Below are 21637 nucleotides of genomic sequence, written 5' to 3'. Positions count from 1 at the left end.
TCTCAGCACGCTGCCAAACCTTGAAGGCAACACACGCAAACTATTGTGACACGTGCTGACACCACGTGCAAGTGGCCTCATATTGACTTCAGGACAATTGCAAACGTCGAGAAACTGTACTGATGATTATGTGCTCGTAAGACGGTAATGATTTGGGTCCCAGGCAGACGCCATGAACGCTGAACGTTGTTGATTGGACCACATGAGGTGCGGACCAAAGATAGAAAACGTCGCCAGATGGAATTGAATGTTACTAAATGCTTCACATGAGCTGTGCCACGGCCTGACGCACCGCCTGACGCAGGTGTCGGGAAGAAAATCTGTCCTATAACAACACACGCACCAAAAACGTGGTCCCTTGTTGAACTACTACCCAAACGAATGTACAAAGGCCATATAACACAAATTTCCATAACGTTATGTGCCTCTGTTTGTCATAAATATTGAAGTTTGGGCAATTTATCATATGAGTGGGGTACAGAGAATGGATGTGCTTTGCAAATGCAGCAATCATGCCATGATTGCAGTCATGGATAGTTGTGCGGTGTCTGTACAAGGACGAGACCTCAAACAAGGTAAAAAAACAAGCAGAGATGCATATTTGTTCGGTAGTTACAACAGAAAAAGTCTTCTATCAAAGTTGAGACAAGGCAACTGTATGTGTGTTGTTGCAGTGCTTTATGGCAGTTCAAGATGGAACAGCGGATGCGAAGAAAATGAACGATTGGAATCAGTTCTTCATAGAGCTGATGACCGGGGTGTGCAGAGAGGGCGAGGATGTAGAAATGGTTTCCTGTCAGCCTCAGTCGAGCCCGGCAAGGAAGGGCAAACGGCGAGGCTTAGGTTTTCTGTTCCACACCAGTTGCCGCGCCTATTATAGGGCAGTGAAGGGCTAGACGGCGTGGCGGGTGCTCTACCCCTGGCCGTCGGTTTAGATTGGAAAACGTGTGCGAAAAAAACATGCCAATAGGAGGGAGGAGTTGGTGGCCTGGACCTGTAATCGCACTGGGCATTGCACGCCATGTGCGTCAAACCTTATCATCACTGCTCACCACACGTTCAGCATTGTACACATCATTGTGCATGTCTCAAGCAATTTCTACACACAACCGTTGTCGAGGTCCACATCTTGGGCACCAATACATGGATGGCCTCACAATACCATGATTTGGAGCAGTACTTTCACACACTTGGGTCCATACTCGTACTCGCTGGCTGCCCTGCAAAATATCCTGCGAGGGGTACCTGACACTCTCATGCCTGGAAAGGCAGGTCAAAAGCAACACTGCAATTCCAAATGGCGTGCACGTGCTTTTTGAGAGACCATCAACACACATGCAAAATGCATGAAATATCATGATTTGGAGCTCATTCTTTCCCATCAGCTTGGTATTTGACAGCCTATATTCAGGATGAAACAAACAGCTCACTGAACTCACCATGCAAATGCGCAAAAGCAAACGCACGCACATTTTAGTACGCATACAATGTTGTAGACCTTGGTTTATCACAGCAGTATGTTCCCTCGTCAAGCGATTGACCGGAAAAATTGCTGGGCCTTCCTTGCCAGTGAGAAGCTCTTGCTATGTACCACAACATAGCAGATATCTTGTAGTATGATGATGAACGACAAACAGGTGGATAATTGATTTGATACTTGAAGTTACCAGTCGCAGCAAGGTATGTTAACACTGAGTGCATTAGTTGCCACTGCAGTGTTCGGACAACCTAGCAATCTAGCCTGACTGTCCAGCAAGGGCCTCGAGCTCGAGCTTTGTTCCTTCCTCTGCCGGACTGCTTCAGGCCATACAGCAGCTTACGCAGACGGCATACTCTCCATCATGAGGGGATACACGGCCGCCACACATGAGGGTGCAGCTTGCCAGTTCGCATGTGTGCATCATGGCATCGTCCCAACAGCACGAACCCCCATCGGCGTCAATCAGCATAGGACATACTTTCTCCACGTGAGTTCGGTTCTTGCGTTCAGCCACGCCGTTGGACTCTGGGGCTGTACAAGCAGCAGTCGGCTCGGGCTGAATCCCCGGTGCCTTGTACAGCTCTGCGAGCTTGGAGTTCATGTATTCTCCACCACGGTCATGTCTCATGCGCTTGACCACCCCGCCGGTCTGGGTATGAAGCTCACGCACAGCAGCCTTCATAGCGGGTGGGACTTGGCTCTTTTCGCGGAGGAGCTTCACGGTGGTGTAGCCGGTAAACTCATCCGTCGTCGTTGCCGTGCAGACCGCACCACCGTGGCCAGCTGCAGGCGTGGGCAGCGGACCCGTGACGTCCATATGGAGCCTGTGGATGGGGGATGTTGCAGGCAAATTGCCTGGTTTATGCGTCGATTGGCATATCCTCCCGGCCATGCAAGGCTCTCACGTCCCAGCCGTCCGCTGCTGCATGAACTAACGAGGAGGGACGCGACATCCAGGCAGGAGGTTTTTGAACACCATGTCTGCGGGCGCAGCACGCTTCCACTGCTGCCTACACCTCAACAGTATGAAGCACGACCTTCTCAGTGGGAAGGCCCTGACCCTCGAGCATCGTCTGGACAAGGGATTTTGATAGTCTCCCATGGGTGGAGACCATCTAGCTCAAATGTCATCTCACTGACATTCCGGCTTTCTAACCATTTGTACGCACGCTGCAATGTGCCAACCTTCACCTCCTTGACAGGTTCTGCTTCTTGCAAGGTCTGCGCTGATCACAGTAGTCCTGCACAGCCACAACATACTTGGTCAAGTTGCACTTTCGACTTGCATCCCTACATAAACCTGCAGTGAGACCCATGGTTGTCCTTGTTTCATGTCAACATGGTTGGGGCTCGGTCACTCACTTTGCCACTGTGCAGACAATTACTATTGGAGTGTGCAACGCAAAGTTCTGATGAGAGTGAACATGGTATCTAAGGGAAACATCCGCGTTTGTTTCTGAGCCGATTCATACAATGTGACAGTGACATTCTTTGGTGCCCCAGCATACGAACTGATTTTCGACCAGTAGACCTTGGAACATGCTTGCAGTGCGTACGGCAAGGAACTTCCCTTGAGAACACGTTCATCATATGCAGTGTGCCTCGCTTCAAACTGTAAGCCATCCACTTGCAAATTTGAAGTGCATGGCATGATCGCAGTGCTGCTCAGTGGTGTATAAGTTTGCTGCTTCATCTGTACATAGATGCGCTGCGACTACCGTTGTGCAAGCTGTAAGTCCAACTTCGCTGCAACGAGTGAGTAATGTCTTGAATGTAATTTTGAATCTCAGGTATTTAAACCGTCCCATGCATGTTTCCCTTTTTCAACGAGGGACCGTCGCTACCGCGGTTTCGAACTGGCCAATTCAAACCGACAAGCGGACTCTCAAGAAAAAACCTCATTCGCACAACATCCTGACGACATGAAAGCACACAATGCATATGTGAAGTCACATGTCTATCTGACAAAGGCATTGAACATGCACGCACTGCTACTGCCACAAAACAAGACTTCCGGCAGCACACTGCCATCATGTCCGGAACTTACCCTGCATACGTTGTCGGTGCAGTCCACGCCATCGTAATCAAGAGAGAAAGTGAAATCTCTGTGCCTGTCAACCCAAGAGTTCACTGCTTTCATGCAACTATGCATCCAAACGTTCAACATGTTGATGTATGATTCTCCGGACGGTTGCCTACGAAGCTTACAGTTTGCGATGGGCTCGGCTCGACGCACACAGACAGCATTCACTAACAGACGATGGTTTCATGGTGGCATTTATGCACGGGCTAGCTATGGCGCGTCCGCGGTCCGGATTGGATTGGAACAGCGCAACTGTCACTCGCTTTTGAAACTATCCTCATCACCAGCCAAGTATCCCTGCGCAGTATCGCAGCGTAGTACCCGGTACGACATACGTTGCGTGCATGTCTGTCGGAGAGTGACGTCGCCGGTTGCAAAGGATGACTATCACCTACCATGATTATGTTTCGGCTTCTCATAACAATCATTACAAATACGTCTTACATGAGAAATTTTCTGGCAAACCTGTATTAATTATGCATCGCAATGTCTTTTCAAGGTCGCCACCGTTTTCTCTCAAATGAACCTCACTAACTTTCAATGAAAGACCAAACTCATCTGCCACAACCTTTATATCCTCTTTGTTCACCTTGACAGCAGCCAACTCCTTCTCTCTGCAATTCACCGAGCTGCTTAGTTGCACACCTTGTTTGCAAACCAAGAATAGCAGCCGCCATGAGATTGATGTAAACACGGACCTCTGGCAATGCGTATCACCATGCAACACTACCTCGAAAAAGGAATCATTCAATTGGCAGTGTAAAGTGTCAGTATGGGCACGTGCTGACTTGTGATGTGGCCAGCACTTCTATGTACGCACCAACGTCAAAGTAATCAGCTATGAAAACATCATCCAGCACGCACCAGGCGAGCCATTTGTCGCATATGGTATGTGTGCAGACAAGCAAAGCAAGATGGCTGAACTAACTGACATGAAACGCAAGTGCAGCAGCCTACGTGCAAGGTCAGCTCAAGTCAAGTGGAACGCTTATTTTCCTAGCATGTCGTTGTTTGACAAGGTTGACAGCGTTTACCACATTCACATTGACATGAGCGGAGAATCCGCACTTCTCCTTCTTCTGTTTGTCGTCAAGTGCCTTGGCCTCCCGCAATCGTTCAAGGGCTGCTTTCACCTTGCTATCGTCCATATCCCTCTCCTCAGCCTGCACAATGGCAGTGAAAATGGTTGGTCATAGCAACGGCGGTTAGGCATGTGACAGGAGACAAATGGCGGACAGCAGCAGCCTAATGACTTATGTTGAGGATATAGGAACACGGCTATCAGAAATCCCAAGCAGTTGCCATTGTTATTGCTGCAGGAACGCTGGAGGACGATTGCAATGCTGAAAAACATCAACCCGCTGAGGTAGCTAAGCTTGCTCTAAATTGTCGATACATTCGACCTGTTTCTGTCCTTTGATCGGAACTGTTATATGCCCAATGCTGCCATCGCAAAGCATAACTCCAAGCAGATCATCTCCGATACCTTGACCAGCTTCATTGATCAATTGGAAAAATATATCAAACTCCATAAGCCTCCAATTGCGCTGTGGAAGGTGACACATGGGTGGCGCCCAGACAGCAACAGAACCTGCTTGCAGCCAGCGCAAGGTAGCCAAACGCATGAATGGAGTCCAGTACAGAAGCTGACATGCAAGCTCATCCCCGTAACCGCTGGCCCTGTCGTCCAATGCAGCGAAAAACTCATGCTAAGCGGGCGATGAACTACCAAAGACAAGCACCACCTTCCCAAGTGTCACCTTCCAGAGCGCAATGAGGAGGCTACAACCTGAGCCCTAGATCGCTGATGTTGAATAGTAATAAGGTACTCAACAAGCTCGCGCTACAGCTTGTGAACACCCATGATCTCCAGCTGGAAAACCCTGCGTGCATGCAATCGGGCACTCGTGCGACCATTGATTGCGGACAGGTGACCTAACAATCAGCGAAAAAGTTTCAACACACAGACGATGCATATGTGACATGTGAAGCCCAGATCGTGCAACAGATTGGCGGTGCATGCACACGGGACCTGCCAAAGCATACCTTGTCGGTAAGGGAATCCAATGCCTTTCCGACCTGTTCAGTCTCCTTATCCTTCTTGGCATCAGCCTCTTCAGATGTCTCCGCCATGGCTGCGGGGACTACAACACGATCCTAAAGCGCGAATGCACACCGAGCGGCCGAACAGGGTGCGAATACTGTCGAGAAAAGACTGCACAATCAAACATGCTTCCTCCATTCGCATCTAACTGGTTGAGCTCATAGCCGACTACGTGCCACGCCTTGTGGGCGAGCGTGCGGCTATGTGCATTAGATAGGAGCTATCGAGAACTCTGCTCAGCAGACTGCTGCGTGGCCCCATCCACCATCGACGATGGCATCGACTGGCCACCATCCCACATAAGAATGATTCCTACCCTTTTTTCCGCTATACGTTCGCAGTAGCCGTCTGCTACCTGGGCACGCGGTTTGGGCACAGGCGAATTCACCTCGCACCTTGGCACATCGCATGCCCCGTTCTGCGTCAAGTAGCCACGCTTGTCCCAGATTTAACATGGCGAAGAAAACCAAAGCAGTGGAGCCGGCGGTGCGTTACATATTGTTACTGAAGAGCTCACTCGTCAAACATGCTGGTTGCTCTAAGTGACATAGGCGGCTGCTCGCGGAGTGAGGATAGAGCCAAGGCCGAAGGTGTTCATGTTGAGTAATTTGGTCATTGATATCTCACTGTTGTCCTCTGGTGTTCCTCGGGTCATTTCCAGTCAGCACGGTATGAAGCGCTGGCACCTCTGCATAACAATGGAAGTGGATTTACAAAAAATCAAGTGAGGTGTTCCGTGTAAGATATTTTTCATTCATAAAGACGTATTGTGCTGCGTGCGGCTTTCGTCTGCATGTTTTCGACATATGTATAATGCTGTCTCAGGGTGCATTGCAGCGTATTACACAATTTCGACTTCTGGTTGTCACTTGGCTCCATGACGGTTTCGCGTGTGACAGAATGTTGAAAGCATATTATGATGCAGGCACAGGACAGTTTGAGATCCAGGCGCGTAAACAACTCCACTGCAATCGAGGTGCGCATTCAACGCAACTAGCTTTTGGCATGGATCCGCTGTCCAATTGTTGGTCTCTGTGCTGGGCGTATAGCATCAACGAATTGTTGGCGCAATTGAGTGCATGTATCGCCTAGCTTCCACGGTCCCAGCGTGCAAGTCGCTGTTGTCATCTCGACACGGTGACAAGGGTGCATCTGACAGGGTCTGCTTGTGGTTTCTTCAGGAGGTGGAGTCAAAATCCGAAACAGCAATCAAGAAAGAGAAGATTTTGAACGTTCAGGAGCCAGTCAAGGAGTCAAAGGCAGCGAGGAAGGCAGAACCGAGAAAGGACGCCCCTGTCGCCAAGAAGTCGAAGAAGAAAGCAACAAGCATCGACGTGGCAGCGGAAGAGGCTGCAACAGCAAAGGAACCTGCAAAGAAACCAAAGAATTCCAAAAAGCGCAAAGATGCAGCTGATGACGTACTGCCCGAGACCGACGAGCCAGTGCCAGCGAAGAAGGCAAAAAACGGTGCCAACAACAGCAAGGCGCCTGTAGATGACGGACCTCAAGAGAAGAAGCGCAAAGATCCAACTGATGGCGTTGTGCCTGAGACCGCCGAGCCAGTGGCAGCCAAGAAGGCAAAGCGCTGTGCCAAGAACAGCAAAGTGCCTGTAGATGACGCACTTCAAGAGAAGAAGCGCAAAGATCCAACTGATGCGGTTGTGCCTGAGACCGTAGAGCCAGTGGCAGCCAAGAAGGCAAAGCGCGGTGCCAAGAATGGCAAAGTGCCCGCAGACAAGTCTCCAAGAGTAGAGGAGCCCGTACCAGCCAAGGAGTCAAAGAAGACTGCAAGGGACAACTCTGACGAGGCCGCTTTTCCTGGTATGTGCCGCTCTGTAAAGGTCGTGCCGTCCTTGGGCAATGTGCATAACCGCATACAGGGGCACAAGACTGTGTACAACTCTGTGTAAGCCCTGCTCAGTAATTGTGTGTGTTCGGACACACACCATTCGTTTCTTTTCTCCTGCTCATGAATGGTGTGTGTCTGAACATACCGTATCGAGCTGATGCCTCAATGACCCATGTATCGCACTCATAACAAAGGACAGCATGCAAGATCTGTGGCATTGCCAACTGCAATTTGCGTACAGCTATCATTAGCGTCGTCATACATTATTTATGAACTGGCATCTTGTCGTGTTGGATTACAGACCGGAAGGTCTGTATATAGACCTTCCGCTTACTCTGATGGTGCGCGTACCTTGAAGCGTTTGGCTTAGCATAACTGAAGCTCACCGCGGATAATGCTCTGCGCAGCAAAAAAGTCAAAGAAGAGCAGCAAGCAAGCAGTAACGCGACCACGCGAGGATGGCGAATTGGAGGCAATGAAGCCTGATGATGCCGCGGCACCCAAGGCAAAGAAGGCAAAGATCGACGCCAAGGCTACGCTCTGCGACGATGTGGAGGCACAGGCAGCCGACACAGTGAACAAGGTGTGCATATGTGATGCCATGCTTATGTTGCCTCTCCCAAGGGATGAGGGCATTGCTGCAAAGCCAAGGTATCGGAGCATGCATGAGGTTTGGGGCAGGGCCCAGATGTGTAGGGTGTGGTTGTAGCTAAGCACCAGACATGCCATCTAAGGGTACCTTCTGTCCACATCCAAGGAGGACCAGACGGTCTTTCCTAGTTCGCGCTGCTCCAGCAATGCTGCGACGTGCCGCCGCTCTGTTGGTGTCTTGGCTCCTGTGAGTGCTTGTTTTATTGAGGTGCGCAAGACGCCGCCGTTTTGATCTCATGGCATGGCTTCGCAAGTGCACTCTGCTGTTTCCTTCCAGCCCGACCTCTGGTATTCTGCCTGCTACGACTATCCCCTTCGTCTCCACAGGGCACGTGGAACGACACCTTCTCAATTGGGTGCTAAATGTCCGGTTTGCGGCAGGGCACTTGCTGACATACTGGTTACACAGAGGGACAGAATCACGACAGCATAGACGATAACACAATACCAACACACACTTGCAATGGATCAATGACCGTTAGGGCACGTCAGAAATAGGAACTAGCAGGGCAATTGCGGGCTTATCAGACATCATGTATGTACGTATCGCATATATGCGGACGTCAGGTTGAGCAAAAACGCATGGTTTTTTCACCCATTGCATGTTTGTCAACCAAAGATTTGGGTAGGGATCGATCATGGATCAATGAGTATCTTCACTCATCCTCATGCTTCAAGTAAATGCACGTCTCTGCCCGTGTTTCCAATCGCCCTGTGTACGAGGTGTTTGCTCTGTCATGAAACCGTGTCATGTGCTTCCGATGAGCCATTGCATTGCATTGCAGGAGGTCTCCATCAATCTCGGTGAGGACGTCAAGGAAAAGAAGAAGAAAAAGAAGTGCAAGACATCTGTTGCAGAGGATGCAGCAGCTGAGGCCCCTGCTGCCAATGACGCTGTGGATTTGGGAAATGGCGACGCCAAGGAGGAGGATGTGAAGAACGATGCCACCGCAGTGGAGGCAGCAGTTAAGGACACGGATGGCACGGACAACGGGTCTCACAAGACCGCCAAACAAGGTAACATACCATCACATACTGTCACTACTTCCTGTGCAACTATAGGAAGTATGGCTTGATTCCACACTGCTCGCGGGGAGCATCTTGCAGCCAACGAACGAATTCACGCCCCATCATCAATGAGCAACCTGGCCTTTCGGCAAGTCATCAGCACATTCATCACACCGCAAATCTTGTGGAATGGAGAGCTGGCAACGCAAAGTTCATGTTACAACATAGCGCCAACACATACCATCCTTGAACGCCCAAGTACCAGCAATCGCTGCATGGTGACATACAAAAGTCACCTGTTCGTGATCGTAGCACAACACCTTTGCCAGGCATCCAATACAAGTAGTCCATTATTGGCAAGGTACATGAGGCGTAAGAGTCATGGCATGTCAGCACACATCACGACTTTGCCAGGCATCCAACACAACAGTCCATCATTCTGCCGGACGACCGTGTTTGGACAAGTCTGAGACATGTGCAGGGTTCAGACGCATGCAAGTACATTGCGCAGCACCAAGACTTCTTTGCCTGGCACATTTCAAATGGTTCTTCACTTGGTTGGCGAACTTCGATAATTAAATCACACAATAACATCGCATGTGCAAGCATGCTATGCTCGCCTGCCTGCCCATCGGATGGGCTATCTCGCCACCATGGCATGGTCCATGCTTATACAACAACACCTTTTTCTACAACAATCCCTTTCTACACCACTCTCAGCTGACAAAGCCACGACTGAAGCCTCCGGTCAAGCTGTTGAAAGTAGCCGATGGATTGGCGTGGACTGATTGATTTACATGTCGCGCAAGAGTCCGACTCATGACAATCAGCAACTAGCAAATGCGGTGCGGCGCGAAGTAAAGGAATGCTTGTCCTCCTCCGTATTGCGCAAAGAGATTTGAATCTCGTTGAAGCCATCCTCGAGCTCCCAGTCGAAAAGGGTTGTGGCCCATGCTGTAGCAACCGAGCTTGGTATCACCTGCTGCTCCTTCAAGCCCTCCAAGAATTCGTGCATCTCTGCATATGTGATAGGCTCCTGCGCCCGGGGAATGGCAGACTCACGCACATCGCCCAGTGCTCGGTCAAGCACTCTGTTGATGTAGTCCACATGCTTCTCGCATCCAAACTCGTCCTCGGTTTTGCCGTCTTGTGAGTACAGCTTCGCCTTGCATGCTGCCAGGATCTTGCGGGCAAAAGCGAACTCCGGGGGCTCCGTCCTGCAGCCCGCTGGTGATGAGTTCCTTGAGGAGCTAACATGGTCAGTGATCACCATGGCGCATGTAATGTACCTAGCAAACAATGCTACCACGTCAGATTCAGAGCCAATTCACACCTTGCTGACCTAGATTTGCTTGTGTATTGCTCTCTTTGTCTTGCCATCTGCATGTATCATTTGCTGGCCACCACATGGGTCGAGGTTCGCTCTAGTCTGGCTGCTGATGCCAGTTTTATCATGGCATGTACACACTTGTGAGTTCATGCATGTAGCACACATGCACATGTACATATGACGTGTTCTGTTTGAAACAAGCATGACATCCGTATCCAGTAGAGCTTATTGGACGAGAGCATAGCAAGATGCGCGCTGCGATTCCAGGTCTCGGTGAACGTGAGCTACTCGTAACACGAGCGTCGCGGTCGCGACGTGGCCTGACGAATCATACAACAACTACCTCGTTGACATCACGGATTCCAGGCTCACGATATTTGACAGCCATCTTCGGTATTGCTGTAGGCCGAAGGGCGAAGCGTAGTCTAAGCGTAGACTTTGGAAACCAGCGTCCAGTCACCGAGTGTGCATATCCTTGGCCCTCGTTGCAATGAATTCGGAGATGCAAACATTTTATCTGTAGAGCGAAAGCACATTGTATCTCACTGCTTCATGCAAACCAACGCACCTTGCAAGCACTCCTCAATGCCCTCCTTGCGGTGTGGCTGGAAATATAGCTTGGGTTGTGCAGCTTTCGGACAGTTTGTGTTGAAATTCCTCTGCGAAAGTGCCGTTGCCCGAACGCTGGTAGATGTTTTGTGTTGAGCAGTGCACGTTAACTAGTCCAGCTATCAGTCCGTTCAAACTTCTTGGGTCATTGACCTGGTCCAGATGTTTCTAGTTGGCTCCATTGGCATTTCTTCACAACTGGTCGGAACCTTCTCGACAAAGTGCATTCGCTAGAGCGTCGCTAATGCGTTTTGGCACATTATGACAAATTCATGTTTGTTAGCACTCTTGGTCATGTCGGAAATTGTCGCAGATATTCGACGAATGTGCGTTCGTCTGACCCGTGAGTTGCAAGGCAACTTAGCCATACACCGTACCATAAGCGTGACCTGTCGAGACGCGGTTGTCTCATCAAAGTTCTCTCATCCAGAAATCGAGAGCCATTCGATGCTAAAGCTTCTGTCTCGGGTGACAGTTCAGGCGGCACTGGTTTTCAAAATGAATTTGAAGTTGCCAGTTATGCCGTAGAGATATACATCAAATAATCACACCTCTGTGATACACTTACTGAATAGGCTGCAAGATAACGATAAAGGTCGACAAGTAACTGCAAGAAGTGGCCACCGTGTACTTGCCATGCTAGCACAGACTTTCAAACTTTCAGACTTTGGCTTTGGGTATGCACTCAGTCCACACTATGTGCCTTCATTTCTAAGGACACCACTTGACAAGTTCAAATCCGCATGCTTTCAACAGTTTTCCACGTTCACCTGTGCTAATCCCTCTTGTGTCACTTCGCAGGCACAGCAGCTCGAGCGTTCCAGCGTGTAAAGAGCGAAGAGTGGATAGGGAAGAAGGGCAGCATGGACAACACATATGCAGGCACGTTTGGCGAGGGCGGATGGGGCCACAAGGCATCTCAAATTCTTGGTGCCGTCCGCGGGAAGGACTTCAGGCATGAGAAGACGAAGAAGAAGCGGGGTAGCTACTTCGGTGGCAAGATCGACGACGGAGCTCGGTGCTCTTTCAAGTATGCAAGCAGCGATGACGAGTAAAGCGGTCGACCATGAGTTCAGCATGGTCATGCTTCCATTTTAGCTACCCAACGTGTTCTTCCCAAGTTCCTTCCCGCGAACGGCACCAAAAACGGTATCATGACATGGGCTAGACATCATAGTGTTGAGTTAATGACCAACAGCAACCCTGCATTTGTTCATATGCAAGTGCAGTATGTGCCAAATATTCGGTCCTCCAGCCCTGTGCCTCTTGGCGCTGGTCTTGATGGAGCTTTCGCGCGTGGCCAATGCTTACAAGTGCTGGTACTGTAATGCATATAGCTGGCTTAGCATGTTTTCGCCCGGGTCCGTTGCTAAGAGTTCCTGGCATGCGTACGGGGCCGGGGAATGCTCTCAAGGCTTGTCATCAATTGATTGGGTTGATTGGTGTGACTTCTGATTTAGATGTCCACTCAGCTGATTGCATGTCACTACAAAAGCTGTAAGGCTGAGCTGTGTTGGTTATGCGTGTACCGTAACAAGACCAACAAACGGGCGACCTTTTTGGGAGCGTGACATCATTTTTTGGGTAGTTACCATAATATACCTGAAAATTTAGCCTATTTTCTCTATGTCAACTTGGCGGCGAGTTCAAAAACGTGACAGTAAGCGCCCGTTTGTTGGTGTTGTTACGGTACGGTGTAGCTGGTGAGCTAGTCGTGGGAGGTGTTGTGTGCATCATGCTGCTTTTCTCACGGATTGGCTAGCAGATGCAAACAGACTCCGTGCAGACCATTTGTGTCTGCTTCAAAAGGTGGCACCCCTGACGTGTCGTCCAAGAAAGGAGGGTCTCTTGAGTTGTAATCCTCCAAATGAAAATTACAAGCATGCATTTCCAACAGAGCAGGCGCAGGTTCAGAGGGAAATGCGCACTAGCGTGTTCATAGCGGCAGCATGACAGCAACTACGCGTATTGTCGCCCCGCACCACCAAAGAACAATTCCAGGCCAATGGCGTGGCCTTGCACCCATTGCCACGGAGCCGCATACAAGCACGCCATCCAAGGGTTCATTTCAAGGGAAAATGCATTCCAGCAGGGTGACACAACGCACCAAATGGACATGTGAGTGTTTGATATCCTGTAGTGAGTTACATCAACCTGCACAGCCTTGGCTGTCTTGTCTGCTTCAAGGCGCCTACTGGCCGAACGCGTCAGTATGCTTCCTGCTCTCGACTTTGAGCGGTAAGGGGTAGGCCTCGCGCCCTGCCTTGAACCAAAACGTCCATTGGTACCCACTTCAATTGGTCCTTCCACTGTCATGGCATCGGCTTCTGCATTGTCTGCTACATCATCATCGTGGAGTGCAGCCACACATACCCCTGAAGAAAGTAACTCGACTCCGATCAGCGGCTGGAGCGCCCACACTGCCACAAATGCCAGGCTACAAGAGTCCAGCGCCGCAACCGAAGCCCAGAGCAAGGCACGCAAGCAAAACGCCATCATGTACAGCACGCTGGCGAGTGTGTAGAAAACCACTGTCGTTGGCAGTGTCGCCACCAGCGGAGCCAACAACAACACGCCCACAACCAGCTGCTCAATGATCACCTCTTCATAATCCTCCTGCAGGTTCGCCACACTCCAAGATGAGCTCCACCTCCATAGCAAGTGCCCAGCAAGCATGGCTGACGTGAGAATGATGTCGCCATTCCCGAGAAATTCCTTTGCATTTCATTGCACAGCAATCAATGGGTAATAGACCCCGATGGCAACACTACAGATCCACTGCTTTGTCCGAGCAAACACCACAAAGCCAAACTCTGACAACATAGCGTCACGAATGAGGCAATTTCTGTCAGATGAATGCCAAGCATTCTGTTATAGGCAACCACGTTTTCGGAACAATGGACTCTGGTCAGACACATAACAGAGCCTCCATGGGCGACAGTCAGGAACACGCACCAGATAAAAATCCTATGAATTAGATAGAAGCCGACAGGCTGCAGGAGACGGAAAGCATTGAGACATACACATCACAAATACAGGCACCGATCTCAGGAGACCAAGTATCATTTGGGCAGGAGGTCAAGAGTGTCACATACCTTGGACGCGTCTACAAGTGGCGGGGCGAGGAAGCTTGGCATGAACGAGCGCACGATGCGGGACCGTCGTAGATCCAGGCGCGCATTCACCGTCCCTCGTAGCATGCACCACGTGTAAACAATGCCCTTCAGCTGCCATTTGAACAAGGCAGCTACCGACAGGTACGACGCAAGGAATGGCAGCGTGAGCAGGCACTCAAGGTCCGCCAAAAGAGAGCAGAAGAGCGTGAGGCCACCGACCCGCGCAGCCAGCACAAGCGCATTTAGAGCTATACCCGCGGCATGTGCAGCGTACAGATTGATGATGTTGCGGCTTGCTGTCATCGGCACTGACACAAGGCCTGCTAGAGCTGCTGCGGTGGATTCGTGCAGCTTCAGACCTCCAGGAGCGCCTTTCAGCCTGCAAGAGGCATTGACTATGTCAGCATGGGGCAACAGCAGCGTACCAGCCGATGTGTGCACTGGCACGTTGAGGCATGATCTTGACAACAGGCGCAGCGCTGACACAAACAAATGCTGGTTGGTAGCATCGGCTGGCCACCGTGTGACGCCCCCCCCCCCCGCCCCCACCCACACACCCACAGCCACACACAATTGTGGTCTTCTCGCACACAACGGCGACAGTATTTGGGAAGATTCAACGTGCTCTGTGTGATGCACAAAAATAACGCGGCCCCTTTACATGTCAACCTGAGATTCAGCGAGACCAGTCGGGGAATAATGCTACCAAAGCTGCTTTGAATTGCCGTTCAGAAGAAAGCTGCAACAGAACATGCGTGCAAGCCTCGTGTCATTGTACAAGGACAGACTTTCTCGTGCTTGCCAAGACACTGCCCACATGAGCACATGCTGCAGTGCAGGAGCAATCACACCACTGTATGAGCACCATCATCTTCTCGAAGGCAGAATCCACAATATCCAACTGAAAACGCGCGTGATGAAGCAGCCACGCAGCCAGGGCCCAAGCACATGCGTATGAGATGGACGCTGCCACACACGCCTGTACAAATGCGAGGCCATCTGGGTGGCTGGTCCAGGGCCACGTTCGTCGAACCTGCTGTACGGATGCCCATCGTCTAGCGAGCGTCCTGGCTGTAGCCATGTGCTTGCACGTCGCACTATTTGGGGTTGCCGCGGTGTTGCAGACCAGTGCATACAAGACAGTAAACAGCCACAGCAAAGTTGCGAAGACTTTGCTGCGTAGTTTCTGTTGAGAGCATGCATTCAGGAAGTCTAGGGCTTCCTGCATTGCTGTCTTGGCTGGTACTGGCTTGGGGTGAGTCCAAGCCAAGGGCCAAGGACGTGGGGCTTCAAGACTGCATTGGTTTACTCCGAATGGATGGTGCTGGCAGTTGCCCAGATGATAGAAGCGACTTGTACACAGTTTTGATGAGTAGTGAAAAACTTGCATGTGTGTGGTGTTTCCTGAAGTATCCTTGTTGGCCGCTGGTCGGCAGTGCACTTCGGGAATGACGGTGGCAGGCCTACACTGTGCGTCGCTCTTCCCACCTATCCACACCCCCCGGAGCGTGCCTGTGGATGAGTCAACATGGGATGCATGCTCTACCGCCAACCATGTCCCCTGCTCTTCAACACGACTCTTGCCCCACCCTGACTGGCTCATTAGGCAGGGTTCAGAGCCCCGAGCGATGGCATAAGTAGGATATCGTGAACTGCCCTCCATGCAAGGCACTTTCAAAAGCTTCAAAGGCGCATCTTTCTCCAGATTTTCAGGATGAAATAAACGAATTGCGACGATTGGAGCTGCGGGCAATACCTCTTGTGGCATTATACCCGTTCGGCCGCCCTAAGCGCACAAAAACCAAAGGCTCGAGTAGAACGGATAACACACAAATAGTTGCAAGAGCATACGGGTCCTGCGGAGCATGCTTCATCATGCTCGACAGCGGGGTGTGAGAATGTGCCATGACATATCCCAACAACGATGCTGACCAAAGCAACACTCGTGCAATCCTGAAGGGCTGCGTTTCAACCAAAGAATCGCTTGGGAAGCGCCGTGCCCTTGCAATGCCTCATGCTACTCGTCGTCGATAGACATGTCGTCGTTGCATGGAATTGTATTCCCGCCATCGTTTACATCAGTCGATGTCACAAAACCCCTGATCCTGGCCAGGAAATTTGGCTATAAAGTGGTGCTCTCGCTGATTTGACTTTTTTCTGTTCCTCAGCTCTGTGTAACTAGTGAATAGAAGCATGACACGCCCGATAGTCAGAAGCCATACAGGAACCCTGAGGCCTTTCCTTCGCTGCAAGCCTAGCCGCTTGTCCCTAAGCGTTGCCCGCGTAAGATGTCAAATTGCATCAAGTAAGATAGTATGGATCGAGACGTCTGAAAAGGTACTGAACACCTCTTTTCTGCAATCGCTGTCCACGTCAATGCTGGAGGACAGCACGTCTTTGTGCAACCCCCCGACCCATTGTAGGGGCCGTGTTGCCGTTTCACCTTCACTCAATACTTTTCGGGGTTCGAGCATTGACTGACATCAAGGAAGGCTATCAAGGATGGTACTTGTCGGAAAGGGCTCGATTTGTGTATAAACTTCCGACATCATATACTGGGTCACGAGCTTATGAAATTGTTGCATTTCGCATGAAGTCCATCGACTGTTTTCAGGAGGTATTTACGGCGAGTGTAGAGGCTGGGTTTACGACGTTCTTGGCGCGAAGACCCGACGAGGAGCGACTGCAAGAATGGCGCAATTTGGCGGCCGTAACCGCGATGCGACTCGAACAAAGCGACCACGCTCCGAGCGGTCAATGTATAGTGGAATATGACAGGGATGACGTAGGGCTCACTGGTCCTTGCAACCAAATTTACGTGCCGATTCCCGATGGTCTCGCCTTGCAGGAAATGTTGGCGCGGTATGTATGCCCCCGGAACCATCGCAAATGAGTTCCGTCAACTTGTCTTCCTAAACTGAAAGGGTGCTGTTGAGAACAATCTCCGATGGAACTCTTCCAACGCCGAGGGTTGCGAACTGGTGACTCAAGCAGGGAACTGGTCGAACACTGATCAATCCGTTCGTATGCACACGCTACAAACGCCTTGTTGTACTCACGTCATGCTTGCCCCAGTACATCCGGTCACGTCGTGGTAAGAGATCGTTACGAATATGACCAAGGAGTGCTACAGTTCTCCAAATTCCAGCACCAGCAATGAACCTCCGCATGCTTGTGTGGATGCAGCCTGGAAGCATGCCGCGGCATTGAGGTTTTCCGCCTTGGCCCGGTTTGACAGGCACATTCTTGAAGGTGCAGCAAGCTGCAGGGATTGGGAGGAGCACGACATCGTGTTGGTGGACGCCCCGGAGTGGCCGATAATCTCAGCTGAGAGCCTCGTTGCCAAGTTCCAGAACTCCAAAACAAAGATCCTGGCTTACGCAGACACTGCAGCAGATGCCAGGGTGCTTTTGGAGGCGCTCAGGTGGGCACACACGGCGTTGTGCTGCGAACAGACAACCCGCAAGAGGTCCGTGTGCCAATCAATGATGTAACAAAAATGTCAAAAACTCAGCCTCAAACCAAAGGCATCGACGCAATGGCCATTCCAAACACACAATTCACTGGCACAGTGCTTGCGCTTTGACGATTTCTGTTGAGTCATTCACCGTCTTTCGTGACTGCCTCCCTGCAATGGGACAGACTGCAGCACGCGGCTTGCTCAGTGATCCACTGCTTTCGTCTCACAGCCGGCCAGCATGGCTGACAAGTACCAAGCAACAATGTGAAGCTACAAATCTGTGGCACCATGTACATGTGCAGAGTGCTCCACACCTTTGTACATGCAACAGAAGCAGGGTGATTGGACATATGCAACGCCCATCGTGTTGGGGGTTTCTTGAATCCTTTGCACCTTGTGTTGCTTGCTGTGTTGCTGATTGAGGCGAAGTCTGACGCGTTTGGCGTGCCGTGCGTAGACACGCAGGCTTGCAGCATATTTAAAGCAGCATGAACGAGATGCAGCTACCCCCTTTGAGTTCACAGAAGCAGTGGTGACGAGCGTGGACAAACTGGGCATGGGTGACAGGGTGTGTGTGGACATGTGCTCAAGCTTGCTGCCAGGAGAGGGCCTTCTCGCCGGCAACTTCTCTCGAGCTCTGTTTCTAGTGCACTCCGAGGTGTGCCGTTGATTTCTCGAGCTCTGCTTCCCTCGGGCTTTGTCTCGTACTTTGGGGGGTGCCCTGATAGGATTGCTGTTGTCTTGTGGACGGACATGTAGCATGTGGACAGCACTATGCCTGGCAGCCTTGCATTGACGCCCAAATCTTGTAGGTCTTTCAGTGTTCCCGTTTGTTCCAAGCCTGCAACTGGGCTACATGCTTCTGAGAATAGTTACTGCATAGATCGAAGCCTGTCCTGAAGTGTCAAGCAAGTCAAACCGATGCTCATCACCCCAGCGTTCACCGGTGGTGAACGCTTGGTGGTGACACCACCAAGAAAGCGTTTTCAACATGCATAGGCAACAACAACCATGGTGCTTGTGCCTGGCCGCCAGGCTGGCGCATGCTTGGCCAGTACAGACGTGTGTAAACATAATGAGGAGCGCGTGCGCACGTGATCATGTACGAGCTAATGTGACATGGTGTGCAGTGCGCTGAAAGCAGCTACATCAGCAGCCGGCCATTCCGTGTGAACGCGGGCCCCGTGCACTCATACCTTCAAGCCGGCCAAGACAAGACGGCCTACCTCTCGGAGCTGCGAGCTGGCTGTGAGGTGGTTGTTGTGGATGCACACGGACGACAACGCAATGTCATCGTGGGAAGATGCAGGTGTGCACATGACCGCCGCAGTCTTCTATGCTCTGTGTACAGAGAGATGAGTTGTATTCTGGTTATGCTTACTTTCACAACAATGCCGCATCCACTTGGACCTAGGCAACTCCATGTGCTATTAGGCAATCTCCTTTCTTGCAAGGTACAAGACAAAGAAGAAGACATGTCAGGTCAGGGTATGGAAAGACGCGCTGATCCAGGTATGCTTGCCTTAGGTGATGGCAATGGTAGCACTGATTTCAAAGCAGTACGGAGTTGCCAATGACGATGTGGATTTGGTCGTTTTGTGAAACGATGCATCACCACACAACAAGATAGCAAGTCATCCTTGTTGGCATATGAACTGCTTGACGTCTAACCCTATCTGTTGGGTACGTCTTCATATGCCAGAATATCAGCGCAGCTGACATCCCAGGCCTGGGTTACACAGCATCATTACTCCACCTCCAGAGCGTCATGTGTGTCCACGCGGAGGAAGCGCGGCTCCTCCGCGAACTCCCTAGAACTTGTGATGCCAGCTTATTGCCTTGATCTATAATAAATGCTGATGATGGACGTACTGACGCTTCGTAGGACATGCGGGCTCTTACAGGGTTCGTGCTGCCAGGTAAACGGTTGGATCCTGAGCGATCTCGCTCCTTTCTGCTTGGGTTCCTGACTGCAGGGCCGCAAACAGGAGGCATGCTATGGGAACAATTGAACTCATTGAACTCATTGGCAGTGTGATTTTTTTAGGCCTGGTGCCCCTCTGCAGGTGGAGGTCCGCCCTCTTGTTATGGTGTCAGTCAAAACTCCGGATGGCCGGGAGCACTCCATCATGGTGCAAAATGCTGAAACGGTCAAGCTCGTTGGACCATCTTGCACAAAGCAAGCACTCTTGGATCGGCCAACGGCATCATCCAGCTCCGTTGAGAATAATTCTAGCTGGCAGGCCACACCTGTGACAAATATGCGCGCCGGCGATAAACTGTACTGCCTGATACAAGATACTGGACGGCATACGGGAATGAGGATCGAAGAAAGCATCAGCGAGCGGTGATGCCTTTTTGCGATGATTTGTATGCAAGGTGCGGCTGCCACGGGTCCTACGCAGCATGTTTCCTGCCTGGGCCCCAGGCTGGGGCACCTAAAGCAGCACGCCCAAACGATAGATGACCTCTTCAGGCATTTGGATAGAAACTTGTTTGCAGAGAATAGTTGACCAACCAGCACTTGGAGTTTCAAAGTTCAAAGTAGGTCTCTGTTGTGTCATTCGTCACGGTCCTATTATTGCGGCAGGTTGTCCGGCAGATGCCCAACGGTGTCCCGGACAGCTGCCAGCTGCAGTAGCCAGAAAATCCAGCTACCTATTTGGCTGCAAATAGCTATCTAGCTGGACCTGAATTCCGGGGTGTCTTTGCACGATGGATGTAACTCTCATAGGATCACATTGCCTATGCGAGTTTCTGTACCTTGCAACTGAGCACATAGCGTTATTTTCTTGCATAGCATGGTGCATTCTGTTGAATTGCTCGCATGCTGAGTTTGGGCGTCCATCGTCGCACCTTGCATGCTTTGCCGCTCGTCACCGAAATCGGCTCCTCACAGATTACATGAGCTGGTGAAGTTTCGCGTGTGTCTTGTGGCCAAGAAGGCCAGTGACGCTGCTATTTGCGGGCGCTTCGCGTGATTGAGAGACTGTGTGGCACATTCCGCATAGTATGTTCGCCAGCCGGTGCGACGTCACAATCTAATCCTTGCTGACCGATCTCTTGATCGCGGTGTTTCTGATGCCAGTGCGTGTTCCAGTGATCATCAGCGGAGGTGCACTTGTGAGGATATGCGAATTATCCCGTTCCTGACAAAGCGAAGCGACTTTCATTGACAACACGAGAATTTTTGGTTGTCTGCTGCAAATCATGGCTGCATAGTTTGTTCTGAAGTCACTGGCCCGCAGCTGCGATGTTTGAACCTGCTGAGGAGCGAAGTCGGTGGAGCAGCATACTCTTGACGGAAAAAGAGGTTGTGTCATACCTTTGCATATGCTCATGCTGCTTTGACGGTCGAGTGTGTGGAGGGGATACGGAGGGAAACTCTGTAGTTCATAGGGTTGAGATGTATATCGGCACAGTGCCAGAGGCGGAAGCCGTAAAAAGGCCACTCACTGGCAGGACTGTCGAGATTTTTAGATCTGCACGTTACATTTTGCCTTTGCAGGCGCAGCAGCCGGCTTCAGGTTTTGGGGCAGCAAGCCTGCAACCCCGGGATTGTTTGGGGCATCTCCATTCGGGGCTGCATCTTCTCAGAGTATCTTTGGCTCGTCAGCGGCTGCACAGTCTCCTGGTGGTCTCTTCGGTGGCGCCACAAGTACACCAGGGCTGTTTGGTGCCAGCACACCCAGTGGTGGACTGTTTGGTGCGGATTTCCAGCACTGTGTCTATCATAGAACAGATTTCCAGCAATGGGTTTATCATAGAACAGATCCCAGATGTTTGTTACGATGTGGTTGATGTTGGCTTTTTGAATGTGCATCACTTGTGAATCACTTGAATTCTCTGGTTCATATGGAGCAGAACGAACAGGAGAAACGCATTTGCCAATCTTGACAATGTTCACCTGTGAGCAAATCACAAGGAAGGAAGTACGCATGTGACGA

General features: G+C 51.0%; 1 protein-coding gene across 1 annotated transcript; it reads left to right on the top strand.

Annotated features, from left to right (window-relative positions):
* Positions 1-17343: 17343 nt before the first annotated feature.
* Positions 17344-20041, top strand: LOC149809722 (3-dehydroquinate synthase). The gene is given in 5 exon segments (XM_089994658.1): positions 17344-17653; positions 17656-17720; positions 18148-18348; positions 18821-18999; positions 19738-20041. Coding segments are annotated over 5 exon segments (1059 nt in total).
* The last annotated feature ends 1596 nt before the right edge of the window (positions 20042-21637 follow it).

This window comes from Nuphar pumila, unplaced genomic scaffold (genome assembly GCF_984573655.1).
Source record: "Nuphar pumila unplaced genomic scaffold, dmNupPumi1.hap1.1 HAP1_SCAFFOLD_841, whole genome shotgun sequence".
NCBI lineage: Eukaryota > Viridiplantae > Streptophyta > Magnoliopsida > Nymphaeales > Nymphaeaceae > Nuphar > Nuphar pumila.
Note: the sequence above shows the minus strand (reverse complement) of the source record. Positions and strands in the feature narration are given on the sequence as shown.